The sequence below is a fragment of the Tachypleus tridentatus genome, chromosome 7 (assembly GCF_004210375.1).
Source record: "Tachypleus tridentatus isolate NWPU-2018 chromosome 7, ASM421037v1, whole genome shotgun sequence".
Taxonomy (NCBI): Eukaryota; Metazoa; Arthropoda; class Merostomata; order Xiphosura; family Limulidae; genus Tachypleus; species Tachypleus tridentatus.
The window spans coordinates 72,030,673-72,049,433 of NC_134831.1; the positions used below are offsets into that span (position 1 = coordinate 72,030,673).

The following is an 18,761-nucleotide window of genomic DNA, read 5'->3' on the forward strand; positions in this document are numbered from 1 at the left end:
GGAAAAATCTTAACTTTAAAGATTTCTATTACCATCTGTCACTCTGTAAAATATACCACGTTAACATCCTAGTACATCTGTTATAAACAGATAATTACTTCACGTTTATGCACTTGAAATAAAGCTAGTATACATCTGTGTAGCATTCTTAATTTAAGCTTGCAAATAACTTGATGGAAATTATCGTTTGTTATCTTCAAATTTGTAGTTTTATTTGAAATTACATAAATGTCACAGGATATATTTTATATAAAGTTTATAGAATGGAAATTGTACATTGTGTATGAAAATTTAATATTTCTTTTGTTTTTCAAATTATATCACATGAAACTCTTGATATTGTAGTTCATAAATGTAGTTTATTTTTATAGATGCTAGCATTATAACTATATGTTTAGATATACTGCATATAAGGTTTTAATTTTGCACTTAAGAATAATGGTGCTGTAAAATTGAACAAAGGGTATTATTTAATTGATAATTGTATGTGTTTTTTGCTTGTTAGTTTTTTTCATTTTTTAACCACTTACCAGAAGCGTATTTAGTCATATCTTGTTTTAAATTTACATTCAGCTCAAGTGTATATAATAAACCATAAGTTTTTAATTTTTAGATTTTCACAGTGTTCAGTTTAGAATCATAATAGGAAAGTGTGTCAAGATCACCTGTAAATGTTGTCAAGTAGATATTTTTTAGTTGTTACTATTCCAAATGTATTCAAATATAGATAGTTTGTCAAACTTTTAGAGATTTTTTTTCATATAACAGTTTATCTGTGTACATTACCATTTTACCTAAAGTAGAGTGATATGTTCAAGTATGGAGAGTTAATAAACATGGTATAAAAACAGACAATAAGTTGGATAAACAATAGAATTATTGGAAGAAGTCAGGTATAATATAATTATATGAATCATGAGCAGTTAGGCCCGGCATGGCCAGGTGGTTAAGGTGCTCGACTCGTAATTCAAGGGTTGCGGGTTCGAATCCCCATCACAGCAAACATGTTTGTCTCTTCAGCTGTGGGGCATTATAATGTGACAGTCAATCCAACTATTTGTTGGTAAAAGAGTATCCCAAGAGTTGGCAGTGGGTGGTGATGACTAGCTGCCTTTCCTCTAGTCTTACACTGCTAAATTAGGGATGGCTAGCGCAGATAGCCCTTTGTGACTTTACATGAAACAGAAAGCAAACCAAACCATGAGCAGTTCCTTTTGTAGTAGAAACAAGAATAAAAATATTTTTTCATCATTTTGCACGTGAATCATGTCACTGTATTTTTGTTTGATATCCTGATGACAGGAAGGTCAGAAATTATCATATGTAGCACACTTGAAAATAATATATATAGCCAAATATTTTCATGGATTCCCTAACACATCACCCCTGTGGTGGTTTTTGCTCACTTTTCAGCAAGACTGGGGCAGGTAAGATAAAAAATATGCTAATACTGATGTCTTTTCATGCATTACAAGTACTAGATATTTATAAATCTTCATCATTGTTCATTAAACTTCATCAACCAAAGTACATGGTTATTGTGTTAGAAAATATTGTTGAAATGTGTATCGAAATAAGAGCTGAAGGACTCATTTTAAAATACTTCTGTTACACCTTATATGTGTAAATAATCAATTATGATGTGATAATGTATATACATTATTATTTGCTTTACTCTTGAAACAGAAAACTATCTGTACAACGAAAGACATATTTTGAAATATTTCTGTGCAACAACACCCCAATAATATATCTAAATTTGGGCAAGGTACATTTGGGTATCCATTTGACTTACCAACAGAAGTAAAAGTGCTCAAAGTACATTGTGTAATATAATGTACAAAGGTAGATAATCAAATATTAGTTTTATTGCATTTTTTTGTTAGTGTATATATTCTGTATAAGCAACAGATGAATCAATTATGAACTAAAATCATATGACAGAAGTATGTTTTTTCTTGAAGCATTTTCTGGATGTTTTCATTTAAATTATTTTATATATTAAATATTATTATATTAATTAATGTGTCTACAGAAGATGTACATGTATATCTAGTGAATTCTTTGGTTTGCATTTACTTTTTTTTCTCTCCAGGTTTTTATAATCACAAACAGCATTAAAATTCTTCAAATGTCAAGATTATTAAATGTTCCATTGAGCTAAACAAATATTTTGTTGCTCTGTATTGGAAAAAATATTAGGAGCTTTTTGATTAGGAAGTACATGCAAAACCATAGTGGTTTTAAATGAAAATTTAGAATCAGTATTTTAAACAGAAATGGGAAATTTTATTCAGAGATAGAAAAAAGTTTAGGCTTTTTTTTCCCTAAAGTCACTGTTTTTTTTACAGATAATTTATGTTTTATAATAACACTGTTGTAGAACTCAATTATAATTGATTATTGATACTAAAATGATTTTGTTGCGTAGCAGTGATTTTAATGATGAGAAACCCATATGAAGTAAAAATAAATTTTAAAGATGGCATTCTTGTGTTTGGTAAATCTTACAGTGCTGGTAATCACGTATGTAATTAATTATGATGTTGGGTGGTATTGGTAGACTGTATGAATAAGGTTGATATTTGTTCTACCTCTTCTGTTTTTATTTTGCACTGTGTGAATGTTTTTTGAGATTGCGGTATGTGTTTACATTGATGAAGTTTGATACATATTTTTAACTATTTCTACACTTATACCAGTCTTTAACTTTTAACAGTAAAATTTTGTTTATGAATGTAGTTTTGTCAGTTTATGCTTGTTTCAGTTCAGCTTGTTAAATTTGTTTTTGTTTTCCTTACCCCGTGTGTTATTTTTTAAGCAGGGTTTGAACTCACATGGTGTATAATAAAGTTATTAACTTTATTTTTACATGAGAATAAAATTAATGCCTGTAAATAATTCAGTGAAATTAAACTAGATTTAATGTAATTGTATTGTTAAAGTATTTTAACATTCACCAGTATTTTTTGAAATATATATTTTATTTTATATTTATAAAAATTTACTCTAGGATTACAGCATGATGTTATCTATGCTGGTGAACCCTGGGGTTTGCCTCTAGAACTTCCAATTTTACCCACTCATCTCAAAAAACTAGGTTATTCGACCCAGACTGTCGGAAAGGTATATAAACCATTTTACACATTCATTGCTATCAAACTGCACTTACGATCTCACAATAGAATAAGTTTTAAATAGAATTGTTTAATAACCAAGAGGCTATGAGAAAACATGGTTTAATTTTTTTTTCATAGTTATTTATACCTGGAAAAACAGTGCTAGGTTTAGAAGTATACAAAAATTCTGATTATTCTTATCAGATATTGTAATTATTTAATCCAATAACAGTTGTTCTTGTCGTTTCATATATTATCTGGATAGGAAATTCTGATATTGAACACTTTCTTGTCAATATTCAACTAACTAAAATAAAACTAGTTTACAGTTCCTATAAATGCCTTATTTCCATGTTAAATTGTATGCATCACAAAAAATTAAAAACATTTTAAGTCTGTTTTTAAAATTTTAGTAAAATTGTAGTTGGTGATTAGTACTAATGCAAGTATTTGTAGGAACTGTTGTACTGTTTTGGTAAAAGTTTCCTTAAGTACCTTTAAAGGCTAGTAAACATTATGTACATTAGGTAAATAAGCCAATTTAACATAACTTGTTTGGCATCATATTTATAATATCTATACTGGTTCATTTGTGGATGATCATATGGTGTTCTTTTACAGAGAGAGTATATGAATATTTTTCACGCTTAAGGATTAAATGTTTGAGTTTGATTGGTATAATCATTGGTATTCAGACATTTACATTTCATACAAATCAAAGAATGCATTTGTGTGTAAAGCACTAATATACACAGTTGTGTAATTTGCATTTTGCAGCTAATTGCACATGACTGTTGTATTACGTATTGAAGTTTACATATGACACATCTATATATAATGAGGTATGTTTCTAAACAAAATGTATATTATCTAATAAAAGATGGAAAATAATAAACAGGAATTATAATAAAGTGAAAATAAAACTAATATTACCTGGAATTTGAAGTGTTTAAAAAACCTTAGTTACGTAATTAAATTTAAATGTATTATTTAGGAAAAAGAGCATGAACAGAAGATATTTATGAACATAACTTGTGTGAGTGTGTTTATAAACTGTAATTTTTTTGTTTTTGTTGGTTTTAACAATGATATTAGGTCTGAATTTTAATTATAATGTATACCACGTACTATGCTAGTGACTGTAGTGAAGAAAACTTAACGATATTACTAACAGTTTTGAATTATGTTGTTTTGGACAGTTGTGAAAACTGACCATTAGTAACTAAAGTATAAGTGGATTACACCCTAACAGTATATGTAGTTAAGTTTTCAGATTAACTATTTAGACTCAAAGGTGTTTTCAAATTTCTCGTAGCACAGGTACCTATAGCTTGAACCTAGATATACCTTGCTACTGTACTTGTATAAAGCACTGGATTCAGTTTTTAGATAGGATACAGATAACAAAACTAGAAAATATCAGTAGTTTTTTACTTGAATTTGCTTGTATGTTGAGTGGATGTGGTCTATTGGTTAATTTGCTGTCTTTAAATATAAGAGTTCATATAGTCCTTTACAAATCTAATACAGACTATTAGATTTCATATATATTCATGGGTTAAATAGGATGTTATTAGTGAGGATAAATTACACTAGTAAGTCTGGTTTAAACTAATATTTAGACTGATTGACTCTGAAGTAAGATGAAATGATCATTGAGGTCAGTCAGATTAATCAACACTTCAACATTAAACTTGTTCATTTGAGAAGGGGCAACCACAGTCCAGAAGTTAGTGTGCTGAACTGTGGATCCACTTTCTGAACAGCACTTTGGGGCTGTTGATGCATTATAAGATTAATGGTCAACTCTATTTATTTGACTAATTTAACCAACTAGTTATTGACTAGCTGACTTCACTTTAGTCTTGTTGTTTCAAAATTGGGGGCAGCTAGTGCAGATAGCTTCTGACTAGCTTTGTACAAAATTCAACAAACAGTAATATTTTAAACTATACATATACACTTGTGATGTTAGGAACATTTATTTATACCAATAATTTTAGTTCAAATATTCTTCACAAGTCCAGTAATGTCAGTAATAATGTATGTTGAAATATTCTTCACAAGTCCAGTAATGTCAGTAATAATGTTTGTTGAAATATTCTTTACGAGTTCAGTAATGTCAGTAATAATGTATGTTGAAATATTCTTTACAAGTCCAGTAATGTCAGTAATAATGTGTGTTGAAATATTCTTTACAAGTCTGGAAATGTCAGTAATAATGTATGTTGAAATATTCTTTAATGTCCAGTAATGCCAGTAATAATGTATGTTGAAATATTCTTTACAAGTCTAATAATGTCAGTAATAATGTATGTTTTACTTCAATCTTCAGCAGTAAAACAGTTTAACTTCTGACATTGGTTTTTCAAATTTGCATCAATGAGTCAACTAGCTATCAAACATAGACCATGGCTTATTGTAGTATTTGTTTTCTAAATATATACATATGTACATATTTCTGACATCTATCAGAGAAAAGACAAGATTTTTTAGCCATAAAAAAGGTTAAAGTGAATGCACAAAATTAATTAATGTTCCTTAAAATGTTTAAAAATTTCAAGTTTAAAATGTTTTAAATAAATAGTGTGAAATAAAAAAGGTGGAATACCCATGTAAGGAAGAACAGTACAGAGTTGAATTATAAACTTTATAGAAGTAGTTACTGCAAAATAAAATCATAAACAGAACACTTTTTTAATTACTGTATGTATGTATATATATATATTGTTGTTATGGTCTACTTAGTATCTGATAGGGTACATTTCAGAAGTTATAGTGTTGCTTATTTTAGTAGATTAGAGTTACTGGAATATTTTTCAGCTCATGAGCATAATTTCTGCATGTGTGGAGCTTTAAGGAAGGTAGAACTTTATGATTAGCCTTGTGGTCATTATTTTTTATTGTATTCATATTATATGGTATTTTTGTGAATTCAAGCAATTAAAATGTAACAATTGAAATTAACTGACAAGTTACAGTAAAGTTATATAAAAGTAAAACATAGTTTTAAAGTGCAAAATCATAATGGCAAAAAAACGTTTGTGTGAATTTATTCTATTTAACAACCCAATATAGTATTGTTTGTTGTTTCAGATATAGATATCTATCTATTCACAAATAATCATCCACTCACTTCACTCACTATCATACATTAATCACATACAATTAACTCCTTACCTTACAAAAAATGTTCTCTTCAAAGAAATAAGCCAGTAGTGATTGAACAGTATCTGAGATTGAGCTTAATTCTATGCAAACGTAATGTGTTTAAAGTTGACCTGTGAATTTTAAGAGAAATACATAAAGTACTGCAAACGTGTGACATTCTCTTTTGCTGAGTTGCAACATGTTGCATAGAAACATAATAGGAGTAAGACAGCTATCCACTTTACAGACTCTACCATTTACCCGACTAGTGCCTCTTAGTGTTATTAGTAGCACTAATATTAATAAGATTTATGAAATACTGGTTTTACCACTCATTATGTATATATATGAATTAGAGTTATGCTACATATAATGTTTCACTAAACAGTGCCCAGGAATCCTCAAAGTATTTTTATCATGTTGAACTGGTCAAGGGTAACATTGATGTTCTAATGTTGCATGCACAAGGGAATTACCACAACATACCTTAGTATATAAATTACTACATTAATGTACTTTCTTAACTGATGTAACTGTAAGTTTAAGTAGGGAAATTTCTGACTTCATTTGAAAATCCATGTATTTAAAAATCCATATAAAAACCTGTTAACTGACACTGCCTGTAGTTTACAGATGGATAAACATTCCTGATAATATGTAATTCAAAGATAAATTGCCAATTCAGTCATTTCAAATAAATTATGACAATAAAAAGAAAATATATATATTTTTTGTTAAAATGAAATTCTGAAATATGCGTGTGTGTTTTTCAGATAAAACTTACAGCCATATTTTTGTGATTTACTTATGGTGATCATTCATCAGCTGTTAAGTTTTGTCTCATTCAGTGTTTTATTATTGATGGCCAACATCAGTTCAAGTTGCTCAAATTAGGAAATGTTTGTAGGGTTTTGTTTCATTTTGTTTGCTGATGCAGACCAAATATTTAGGCTGATCTTATGAAAGATTGTATGGGTAACTTCAGTTGATTAGTGATGAAGTTCTTTAATATTTATTAAATTGTTCATTTGTGTTATGTATTAAATGTTAGTCATACATAAAACAGTTTTGAAGCCAACCAAAAATATTATTCATTTGAATACTAATAGTTTTGCAGAACTGTTATTCTTATATGATCTCACTCAAATAGCTATTCTCATTTAGTGCTGCTCTGTGTATGCAAAACAAAAATGCATACCACAAATTTTAGCTTTGGATTATAGATGGCTTACCAATGTTATGATTCTCATCTTACCTCCCCTGTGGATGTCAGTTCCCAGCAACATAGATTTTAGATGTAGTTCACTTGCTGTGTGTGGTCCATTGTGCCCTAACTACTCTGCAGCTAGGGGCATATCCTTTTAATTTTATTCACTTTTATAATTTTTGGGATTGAATTTCATAAATATTGCTGGTTAAGGTCACTTTCTCTGCCATAGTTCTCTCCCAGTTGAATATGTTTTTTTGTTTTGCATCCACATGTATGACATTTGTTCATGATGGGCAAAGAGTATGCTTAGTTTAGAAGAGATGCAGTTACCCACATAATATCTTATAATCCGACTGTCTCATCTTGGGGAATGTCATTTTGGCATTTTAAGTCATCATCTCACTGATCCCTCTATCTATCCAGTGTGGGATTCCTCTGAGAAGAAGTGATGTACAGTTTGGGAAGTTATAATTTTCCTACACTGAAAATGTATGTCCATAGAAACTTACCTCATCTTACACTTCACACCTTTTCTCCTAACTGAAAACCAGTGCTTCCATCTTTTGCAAAAACTCAAAAGTGATAGTTTGGTAAAATTGAATAGAGAGAGTAAAATGTATCATTAGAGTTTGTTGCACTCATATTGATTAAGGGTTAATGCATGCTGGTTTGCATGAGAGATGCATTGGAATCATTGAATTCCAATGGAGAGGAGACAGAAGACCAGTGGCACGTATGAACATTTCTTTTCTTATAGAGGGCAGTACTGAACAAGAATAGCTATTTATGTGATAAGAGGTAAATACTTGCTAAAAATGTATTTTCAGTGTAGGAAATTTATAATTTTAATAACAGGTGGAAACGTATAACACTGGGAAAATTAATTCTTGGGATGATTTAATTAGGTGAATAAAATAAATTGTTTAAATAGAATTTTAGCAGTGGACCTGTTAAATGTAATACGTGTGATTTGCAGTTATATTTAATTTTCAAACTTAATATGTAAATTTCAATATTTTGTACAAAGCATAAGATCAAATTCATATTTCATATATTTTGCTATATCTTTTATGGATAATGAGTGCAACTGAACAAACCAGTTATATTAATCTGAATAAATTGTTTTTGAATTTATATATTTTAGCAAGGATAATTATAAATATCATAAGATAGATAATGCTTAAGTTTATACAGTAGTTTAGCTAAGCATTCACTGATTTTAATTTGCTAATGTTTATACTGACAACAAAAGTGTTTATTTAGCATCTTAATTTTTTTAATATGTAAATAAAATAGTTATGGAAATATTTTCATGTACTTAGTGGCACCTTGGATTCTTCAAAAAAGAGTATACTCCAACATATCGTGGATTTGATTCTCATTTTGGATATTGGACAGGTCACGAGGACTACTATGACCACACTGCAGTGGAGGTAGGAATAAGTTTAAGGTACTTTTTTTATTAATTTTTGCTAATAAAAAGTGTGAACAAACTTCCTTGATGATTCTGTAGTTTACTAAAACATATCTTGTTGAAGTGGTTTGATTAAAATGTTATTTTTGTCTTTTTACTGAAGTTTTTTTTTACACCAAAGTTATAATTTTGATGACTATTTCTGAGATCCTTGATAAATTGCCTTGATCTTTAAAAATCGTAGTCTTCAAGACATGTAATAGAACTCTTGAATTGCAATGGATTCCATTTATAAGATTATCATGTGTTGCAACCAAAATCTTCAACCACCTAGTGTTCAAACCGAGGTAAACTCACTCACATAAACAAAATGAACTTACGTTGTTTTCCAGTTACAAGCAGTTTTTGCTTTAAAGCAGTCTACTTTGAAAACCACTTACAGTTGTATGAATATAAATTTTAAAATTCTAGAAATATAAAGAAGTACTGTATGAACAGGCATTGAGTCACTGGAATTAATATTATCAACTCAAGAAAGAAATAACCAAAGATTTCTTTCTTTTGAATAGGGAAATAACTGGGGGCTGGACTTCCGGCATAATTTGAGTTTAGTAACTGATGCACTGGGCAAGTATGCTACAGAGCTTTTTACTGATCATGCTATAGACATCATACAAAAGCATAACAAGTCACGGGTAAGTAATCTCTGTGTGAAAAGTGATTGAAATATAGTTTAACTTACAGTTGAATGTAAAGTTCATAATGTACAAGATTTCTTTGATAGAACAGTATATTTAGTATATCAGTTTTATGTACATAATATAATAGAATTGAGAGAAACTTACAAATGTATAGCTTAAAACAATCAGAGGTTTTGTATTAAAGTAGCATTAGCTTTATTGAAGGTTTCCAATGCAGTATTTCCTTCCACTCATAAGATTAGCTATTCTCATTCATTGCTTCCAGATACACACCATTACTGGAATCAAATGATTCCAACATGTGGCTCATGCAAGTCATTATGCATGACTTGTCTATCGATAGGAGCATAGTATACTCATGTGACTCTCTCTATGCACTTGCATTCAGACAGCTTTCTTTTTTTCATCTTGATTAGGGTTTTAACTGAATTCGTTCAGGAAGTGGTTAATTGTAACATACTCATATTTTAAAATAATTCACGTTAACTTACTCTTATTCTATTCACGGTATTATTTGTTTGTTTTTTGAATTTCGTGTAAAGCTACACAAAGGCTATCTGTGCTAGTCATCTCTAATTTTGCAGTGTAAGACTAGAGGGAAGGCAGCTTGTTATCACCACCCAGTACTAACTCTTGACCTACTCATTTACCAATAATATAGTGGGATTGACCGTCACATTATAATATCCCCACAGATGAGCATGTTTGGTGCGACGGGAATTTGAACCTGCAACCCTAGGATTACGAGTCAAACGCCTTAACCCACCTGGTCGTGCCAGGCCTCATATTCATAGTAATTTCTTACTTCAAATGCCTTTGTCAACTAATACAATACGAATTCCAAAGCTAATATAACCACTTTGGGTGTCTCACATTCAACAGGTGCTGGTGACCTGTTGGAAGATTTATCTACGTTTATTTGCAGGGAGGTTGAATGTTATATAGGACAACCTTTATCTCCAAACATTGCCCCACTTCCTCCTGAACATGTGAAACTTGGGCAGGTTGACAAAGACTTTGATTTTTTGTTTTCACTTCCTGATTTTACTGTGCCTTCTCATACCCTTCCTGAGGATTCTGTCTAGCCTTCCATGTTTTTTTCAGAGTTTAATTCTTAGGTATATAATATTTTATCCATTTCTCCTAAATCTTCCTTCATTACTGCATGAATATACTTCCCAACTCAATTTGATTTTTGTCCCATCCCTTGACATTTGTGGTCATGCTGAACAGTTCACCTCTAAGTTGAGCAATGGTGTTGGTATGCTTCATCCCTCAAGGGTTTCAAATTAGTCTGCACTCATATATCATTGGGCTAGCTATAAGTTGATCAATAACTGTTGAATTGGATTTTACCCATTTGGGAAACAGGCTCTGAATTTCCCATTAGTTTCACCCATGCCCAATTTTTCTGCTGCTGTCTTACCTTCATGACTCTTTTATAGTACCTTTCCACAACCCATCTCTTGTCTGATGCTGTACACAAGAACCCTGAAAGATTTTCTGGAGACATGCTCTCTCTCTTTATTATACATTAGCATGTTTGTCATCTTTGGTTCTGACTTTGCAAACATTGTTTGTCTGTTGTGATGCTATTATATCTCAAACTCATTTATCTGCTTCTTATCTCTAGGCATTTTGTTTTTGATATGGTCCTGATGTTTTGGATTCTGAGGTGGCATCTGTCCAGCAACACATTGGATAGCCTGTTTTTCTTATTTACAGTTGAGTGTGGTCCTGATTGTGGTTTCCTGCCCTAAATTCCCAACCATTATCTGTCCCTCCTTTTCTTGGTGCCATGGTTCATCATTTTTCTCAGTGATGCACAATATGCTGCCAACAGTTTCATTGACTAACGTACAGATTTTGACCAGGTAGGAGCTTGACTTGTGGCCTTTGTTCATCAGTGGTGCCCTTTCATCACCAATGTTTTGATTCTTCATGTTCTAAGAGAGAGATTTGAAATTCCATTTTTCACTTCACTTCCTTTTCCAAAGTACTTGTTTCTTTCCCTTCTCCTTGTGATCCCATAATTTGCCAGCATCTATTTAAGATGGTACAGGACCTCCTCACACAACAGGGTAGTGAATATGTTCCACATCATTCACTAGGGTTTTATTCTCATCTTTTTGTGGTTCCCAAAAAGACTAGGTGCTGGAGACCTGTCATTGGTCTGTCTCACCTAAATCATTATGTTCATTTCCTACGTTTCACCATGGAATTGTACCCCACTGCTCATTGGGCATTTCTTCAAGGTGTTTGATGACTAAGATAGATGTCTTCAATGCTTATCTACATATTCCTATCTCTGTATGATATTTTTCTTATTTTTGGTTCATTCATCCAAGGGTGGTATGCCAATTTAGCACCATGCCCTTAAGGCTTGCTTTGTCTCCTTAAATTTTTATCAGGTGGTGAGAGCTTTTGCTCTTCATCTTAATGTCCTGGAGTTGTGTTTCATTTTTACATAGATAACTGGCTATTTCTTGCCCATTCAATACAAGAGTCAGCCAGTCATTCTCATCAGCTCCTTCTCGAAGCTATGGGATAGGTTGTTTGATGAAATTAAAGAAGTTCTTCCTGCATCCCACCAAATACCTTGTTCATTTATATGTATTTTTCAACATTCACTTTAGTTAACCTCTTCTCTCCAACTTCATTCGATGGAATTGTCAGATAGTCACACCCTGTCTATTTCCTCTCTTTCTGTACGAGGTTCTGTAACTTCTGGGGATACAACCTTCTCTGATACCATTAATCCCTATCAACTGTGCACACAGTCACTCTTTTCAGTAGACTCAGCTTGATCAGTAGAATCTCTCTTGGAAGGTGTACAATTGGAGTGTGTGTATGAGTTGATCACCAGGATACTTTGGGTCATTGGAAAGTCAACAAACAGTCTTTACATATCAACATTCTAAAGCTCCTTCTTGTTCATTGGACTTTGGACCCCTTTCTTTCTGTTGCCAGACATTGTCTGGTAATGATCCATTCTGGCAATTCAATGATGGTGACTTATATTAGTCACCAAGGAGGCACCCATTTGAGATCCCTCTGTTTTCGTACATTGAATCTCCTATATTAGGCTCTATTACTAGTTACCCTTCTTTTGATCCCCAATATCTCATCCTCAGGCTTTGGCTATAGATTCCTTCAGCTGAAATTGGTTGCACAAATTCCTATATGTGTATCTTCCATTCTGATTGTGCTAGTTTCCCTTATCTGTGCCACTCCATGCTGTGTCCTTCTTATTGCTCCCTACTGGCCAACTCAGCCATTGTTCCTTCATTTATTCAGACTACCATTTTCCCCTCTTTTATCACTTCCCTTATTACCTGAATTATTTCATTAACCCTAGCCAGTGGTTCTGTATTCCACATTTCCTCTGTCTTCATCCTGGCTTTTTGTCTAGTCATTGGAGAGGAGATTTGGTGTCTTACACTGTTGTATAGTTAATCACAGATTAGATGATACTATATCAACCACACAAATAGAACAACACCATCTTACTCTGAATTGAATGGTTTTAGTCATCTTATGTGGAACCCATCCAGAAGGATGCCTCCATTGTCAACTATCCTAGTAGCTTGGAACTGGTATGTGGTAAGGATTCCTGAACCCTGATGAAAGAATGGGGATTTGAGAAGGCATTGGAGAGAGATTAACATTTTAAGTATGATTGAGAAAAAACCCTCAGTAACTGGAAAAACAAAAGGTATGGGATAAAACTGGTCAATATCATGAAATTTAGGAGACTGAAGACCCCTGATCAAAAAGCAAATTGGGCCCACATGCAAAAGACCTTCCATTTTTCCTTGGAGAAAAGACAGATGGACTGAGTTAAATCAAAAGTTACACAGTGGGAGACACCAGAGTGGATCACCAGTCTTCTAGCTAGGTCTTCCAGACAGGCTTTCATTTCGATTGATGGAATATTTCTAGGTGTTACTGCAAAGTTGAGTCTTGTGTTGAGTAGATACATTTCTTCATTGCTCAATCTTCAGTTGGATCTGTCAGTTACAAGGTTTGTTGGTGGTTCATCATGTTGGCATCTATTTTGTTGGCAGTACCTTAGTTTATCTAATTTTTTGTTGTGTCGGGTCTTCTTTTCCTTGCAATTTTTACTGTTGATTTGACTGATGTTGTGTTGTATGAGTTCATAGATGTCTGGTTGAATACAGCAGGCCAGTTGATAGTTTAGATATTTTGAGCTTAACATGGTTTTTAATAGTTTTTTCTGTAAATTATGGATAAGGTTTGTACACTGGTTAAAATTCTTGGATAGTTTTATCTTCAAATAATTATAGATTAGTTTCTCCTTTCTTCACTGTTGGATAAAATAAATATCCTTTCTTCTGTTGATGATTTTTTGGTTTGAGTTTCTTAATTTTGTTAGGATCGCACAAACGTGTATGGTTAACAATAGCATAATGTAGGTAAGTTCAGGCATAATAGAGTTGTTCTCTGCTTATCATTAAAAGTGTTAATACCCATACCAGCCATTCTGAGGTACATTTTTATTTTCAAGTTGGTTTCTCATCATTATTAAGTCTTCTGAATAAGTCTTGATGTAATGTTTTCAACAATTATATCAATATAGTATATATCAAAAAGCTGGACATATTTATTGCTTCATGCCTGTTAAACTTGTTTTATTAATTTCAAATAAATAAGAGTCTAATTATTATAAGATTGTAATATGAACCATACATGCTATTGTTGAATAAATCTCATGCCATGGCCATCTAAGGCAGTGATTTTCAACCTGTGTGCCATGAGAAATTGGCAGGTGTGCTGTGGTGTTTTTGAAACTCATTGAATTTTCTTGGGATTTTACAAGCAAGTCAAAAACATCAGTTAATAAAAGCTACTATAGAGACACTCTGAAACCTTCCAAAACATTTGATGGTTTTCATTGAACTCGAGCACTGAGAAGTTCATACTTAAATTTTATTCTCCACTGCAACGGTTAGACTGTTAGTTGAATTTCAGTGCAACAAGCTCTTCATACATCATCAATGTTGCATCAAACAATCAAACTACTTTTTGGAACACATTCTCATTCTGTGGTAAGCTACAGCTACTATGCTTTAGGTAGGAATTTTATATCGACTGCATAACTTTGTGCTTATCGTGTATGAATTAGCTTTATCATTTATCCATGGAAAAATATTTAAGTAAGTCTGGTACTGAAAAAGAGAATGTGTTGAATCAAAAGCAAAGAATCAAACGAAAGTACAAAAACGAATACATCAAATACAGTTTTATCGCTTTGGAACATTCTCAATTACCATTCTGGCTACTCTGCAATGCAGCTTTATCAAATGAGGTGCTTGTTCCTAGCAAACTGAAGAGACACTTGGAAACAAAACATTCAGCTGTGAAGAATAAACCAAAAGAATGCTTCGAGAATCTCACGGCTCAACAACACGAACAATCAAGGAAGCTTGTGAACTTCATGAAGCTACCTGAAAAGGGATTGATTGCAGGTTATTGTAAACTTGTCATCAGATTTGAAGGATCAAGTTTCCGAACACTTCGAAGCTCCTGAAGATGAATTGTCTCTGCTATGGTCTCTTCAAGTTGATGAATCTACTGACATTAGTGAAAGGCTCAAGTTCTGGCTTTTGTTTGATTCATAAAAGATGGAAAAATCATAAACAAATACTTATTTTGCAAAGATTTAAAAAGTACAGGGAAAGGCCAAGACATTTTTGAATTTGTGAATGAAAACATTTTGCTCTTCAAATTACATTGTTATAACTGTGTCAGCATTTGCACTGATGGCTGTCCTTCAATGTAATTAAAAAGAAGGGATTTGTCACTCTGGTGCACCAACAAAATCCAAACATTAGGATTGTTCACTGCATGATTCACAGAGAGGCTCTTGCCTCCAAATCTTTGCCGAAAGAGTTGCAGTCTGTTATGAATCAAGTTCTTCAAGTGCTGAATTACATCAAGTCTTGGCCACTTCAATCTCGACTTTTCTCTCTTCTCTGTGAGGTGACGCATTCAGACTACAGAAAGCTACTGTATCACACTGAAGTTTGATGGTTTTCAAAAGGAAAGATGTTAAAGCTTCTTGTCCAACTAAAAACTGAAGTAATTTCTTTCTTGGAGGTTGAGGAAGCAGGTTTTGAATTTTCTTTTCATCATGAGATCTGGTGGCTGAAAGTTCAATTTCTTTACGACTTGTTTGACAAATTAAATTCTCTGAACTTAAGTCTCCAAGGCCCATCTAAAAACATTATTACTACAATGTCCAAACTGAAGCTCTTCGATGAAAAAGTGACACTGTGGAAGAATAAGATCTTGAAAGGAGTCCTTGATTGTTTTCCTTCTGTTAATGAATGTCCATAAAAGAAGAAAATTGTCCCTCAAATTTTGAACACATTAAGCGACCTACAATCTGCACTAAAACATTACTTTCTGTCACTTGCTGTTGACGAATATAACTGGGTGACCCATCCATTCAGAATCAATGAGACAACAAATATTACAACTGAGGAGGAAGAACAGCTCATTGATTTACGAAACAGCAAATTTTATCAGTCGTTGTTTCCCGAAAAGAGCTTGGATGAGTTTTGGATCTCCATTAAAAATTCATATCCTGCAATCAGTTCAAAAGCAGTTGAAGTTTTGCTTTCATTTGCATCTTTGTGGTTTTACAAAATTGGATTTTGAGCATTGACTGAAATTAAAGCCAGAAAGATAGAGAGACTTCTTACAGTCGATGATGAAATGCGAGCTTGTTTGTTTACGTTAGAGCCTCACTTCAGTTTGATTTTCTCTTGGAAGCAGGCACAAGCATCACTTTGAAAACATATGTAAAAATAAAAAGTTTTGATTTTTTTGCTATACCATAAAATTGTTAAAAAGCCTTAGAATGACACTCACAGCCAAAGCAAGTGAAAGTATTATCAATGTGCAAATGACATTAATATCGCTTGCTTTGACCATGATTTTCATTCTAAGGCTTTTAATGTTTGCCGTATAATGTGTACCTAAAGAAATCATTAAGGCTTTCCAGGTGTGCCGCAAAAATGTTCAGATTGTTGTAGTGTGCCACAAGTCAGAAAAGGTTGAGAACCACTGGTTTAAGGTCTGCTGTTTTATGTTTACATTAACTCTTATCTGCTCAGTTTGCTCAGGATTAGAGATTTGTAGATCTCTAGGAAGAAACAATAAATAGAAGTGTTAATAATATTTTTATAATCATAAAAAATATGTTTCATTTCTAGCCTTTGTTCCTGTATTTGGCTCATTTAGCAGTCCACAGTGCTAACCCTTATAACCCTCTTCAAGCTCCTAGTAAATACATAAAAAGATTCCCACACATTAAAGATAGAAACAGAAGAATATTTGCAGGTACAAAATATTAAAGATATTTTGTTTAAATTTCAACAATTTTTATAAAGGTTATATATATGTGTGTGTGTGTGTGTGCGTGTGTTTATGTGAACAAGTAAACACATTGTCAATAAAGAAATATGTTACACTTTATCCGTTAGTATACAGTATAATAGTGATTATCAAAATACTATTTTACATTTCAGGAGTTTAATATGCAGTTTATGTTGCAGAAATCAACAGAATACTTTAAGGGTAATAATAAACAGTTGACTATTATATTTTTATGGTTGTAGAACTAAGCAAGCAACCAAGTGAACCTTGTTGGTAAAAATCTTATTTTTGGTGAGCTGTTGAAAGACTTTCAAGTATCCCAAATTTTTGTTTATATGAAGCTGTAGTTACAGTCTTTAAAAGAGTAATGTATATATGTATATATTTATTTATTAGTGTTTCTGGTGTTTTCATGAAGATTATTTCACCATTGTTAATAATATCATCTAGCCAGATTTGTAAGCACAATGTAACATTAACCACTTAGAATCTTCTAATAACTGACCAAAACCTAAGTATAGACCAATAGGGTTCAATCATTTCATTACTTGTACAATTGCAAAAATGTGAATTGCTTTGATTTCACTATTCTGTGGGAATCAAAACATTGTTATTTTAGGGTTATACACTTCAGTGTTATTACTAGACTGCGAGGTTCCATATCAGAAAAGTAACTAAGCTATAAACCATATAACAAAAGGTGATGGAAACCCAGACATGTCATTTTACTTTGTGTGTCAGCATCCATCACTCAGAATTGGCTGACTTGATTATCATAATGTTTTGTATAGTAACTAGAAACTCTATCACAGTGTACATGGGCTACTTTTGTTAAAAAATGTTTGTCTACAATGGAGGATACAAAAACCATGTAATAGGGAACATTTCCACTTTCTATAGACTTTTGATTTTGAATTTAAAGACGTGAGTACTTAATAAGCTAAATGAGTTGATTATTATCTTCTACAAAGTCGGGTATGCAATTAGCAACTAATATGTTATAAGGGATTTAATAACAAAACAGAGAAATGAAACAGTATCTAAGATTCTGCTTTATACAGTTTTTACTTTCTTAATTGGTACTCAGCTAGATGTATATATATTAGTTCCTCCTGGGTCATTTCTAGCCATTCAAAGGTAGCTTTTTTAACCAGTTGAACTGTTTTTTACAGCTTATACATACACAAGATGATGGTTTTTGGTGTTAAATGTTCATAGAAATGTACCCATCAGCCCTTTAAATCATAATAAACTCTGAGCCTTAAAAAAACTTTCAAGAATATCTGAGAATTTTAATTTAGAGCAATGTCATGACATAATTGTTTGATGTGGTTATAAAATTTTTATTTTGTTTCATATTAGAAGTACTGATCTTGTCCATGTGAATTACTTTGGCTTTTTTTAACATCTTTTCAGCTATTTATGTTCGAAATTGCTTGTGGGTTCATGGATATGTTGTTTAGAGGGTACCTAGGACTAAAATTGTGAGTTATGCAAGAACATTTAAATAAAACTAGTACTGATATTTTAATTGCAATTAATCCCACTAATTACTTTAAGACCTTTATGTACTTGACATAAAAAAATATGTGCTTTCACCAAATACTTTGATAATTTCTTTATTCTGAGTTATCTAATAGGAAAAAGTATTGAATTACTTGGTATGGAAACCTTACTGATAATTAAATTACATCAACTTTTAAAGACAAATTAAACAAGAAATTGTAATAATTCTATAACAGAAAAAAAAATGCAGATACTGT

General features: G+C 32.0%; 1 protein-coding gene across 4 annotated transcripts in view; it reads left to right on the top strand.

The window, feature by feature from the left end:
* Positions 1-18,761, top strand: part of LOC143255948 (arylsulfatase B-like) — an 81,145-nt gene that overhangs the window by 56,212 nt on the left and 6,172 nt on the right. For 2 of the 4 annotated variants that reach the window (XM_076512412.1, XM_076512414.1), the window contains exons 4-7: positions 3,014-3,126; positions 8,802-8,912; positions 9,463-9,588; positions 16,836-16,962. In XM_076512412.1, the coding sequence (XP_076368527.1) occupies positions 3,014-3,126; positions 8,802-8,912; positions 9,463-9,588; positions 16,836-16,962 (477 nt within the window). The remainder of the gene's footprint in view (positions 1-3,013; positions 3,127-8,801; positions 8,913-9,462; positions 9,589-16,835; positions 16,963-18,761) is intronic. The other 2 variants (XM_076512413.1, XM_076512415.1) reach the window with 1 other exon arrangement.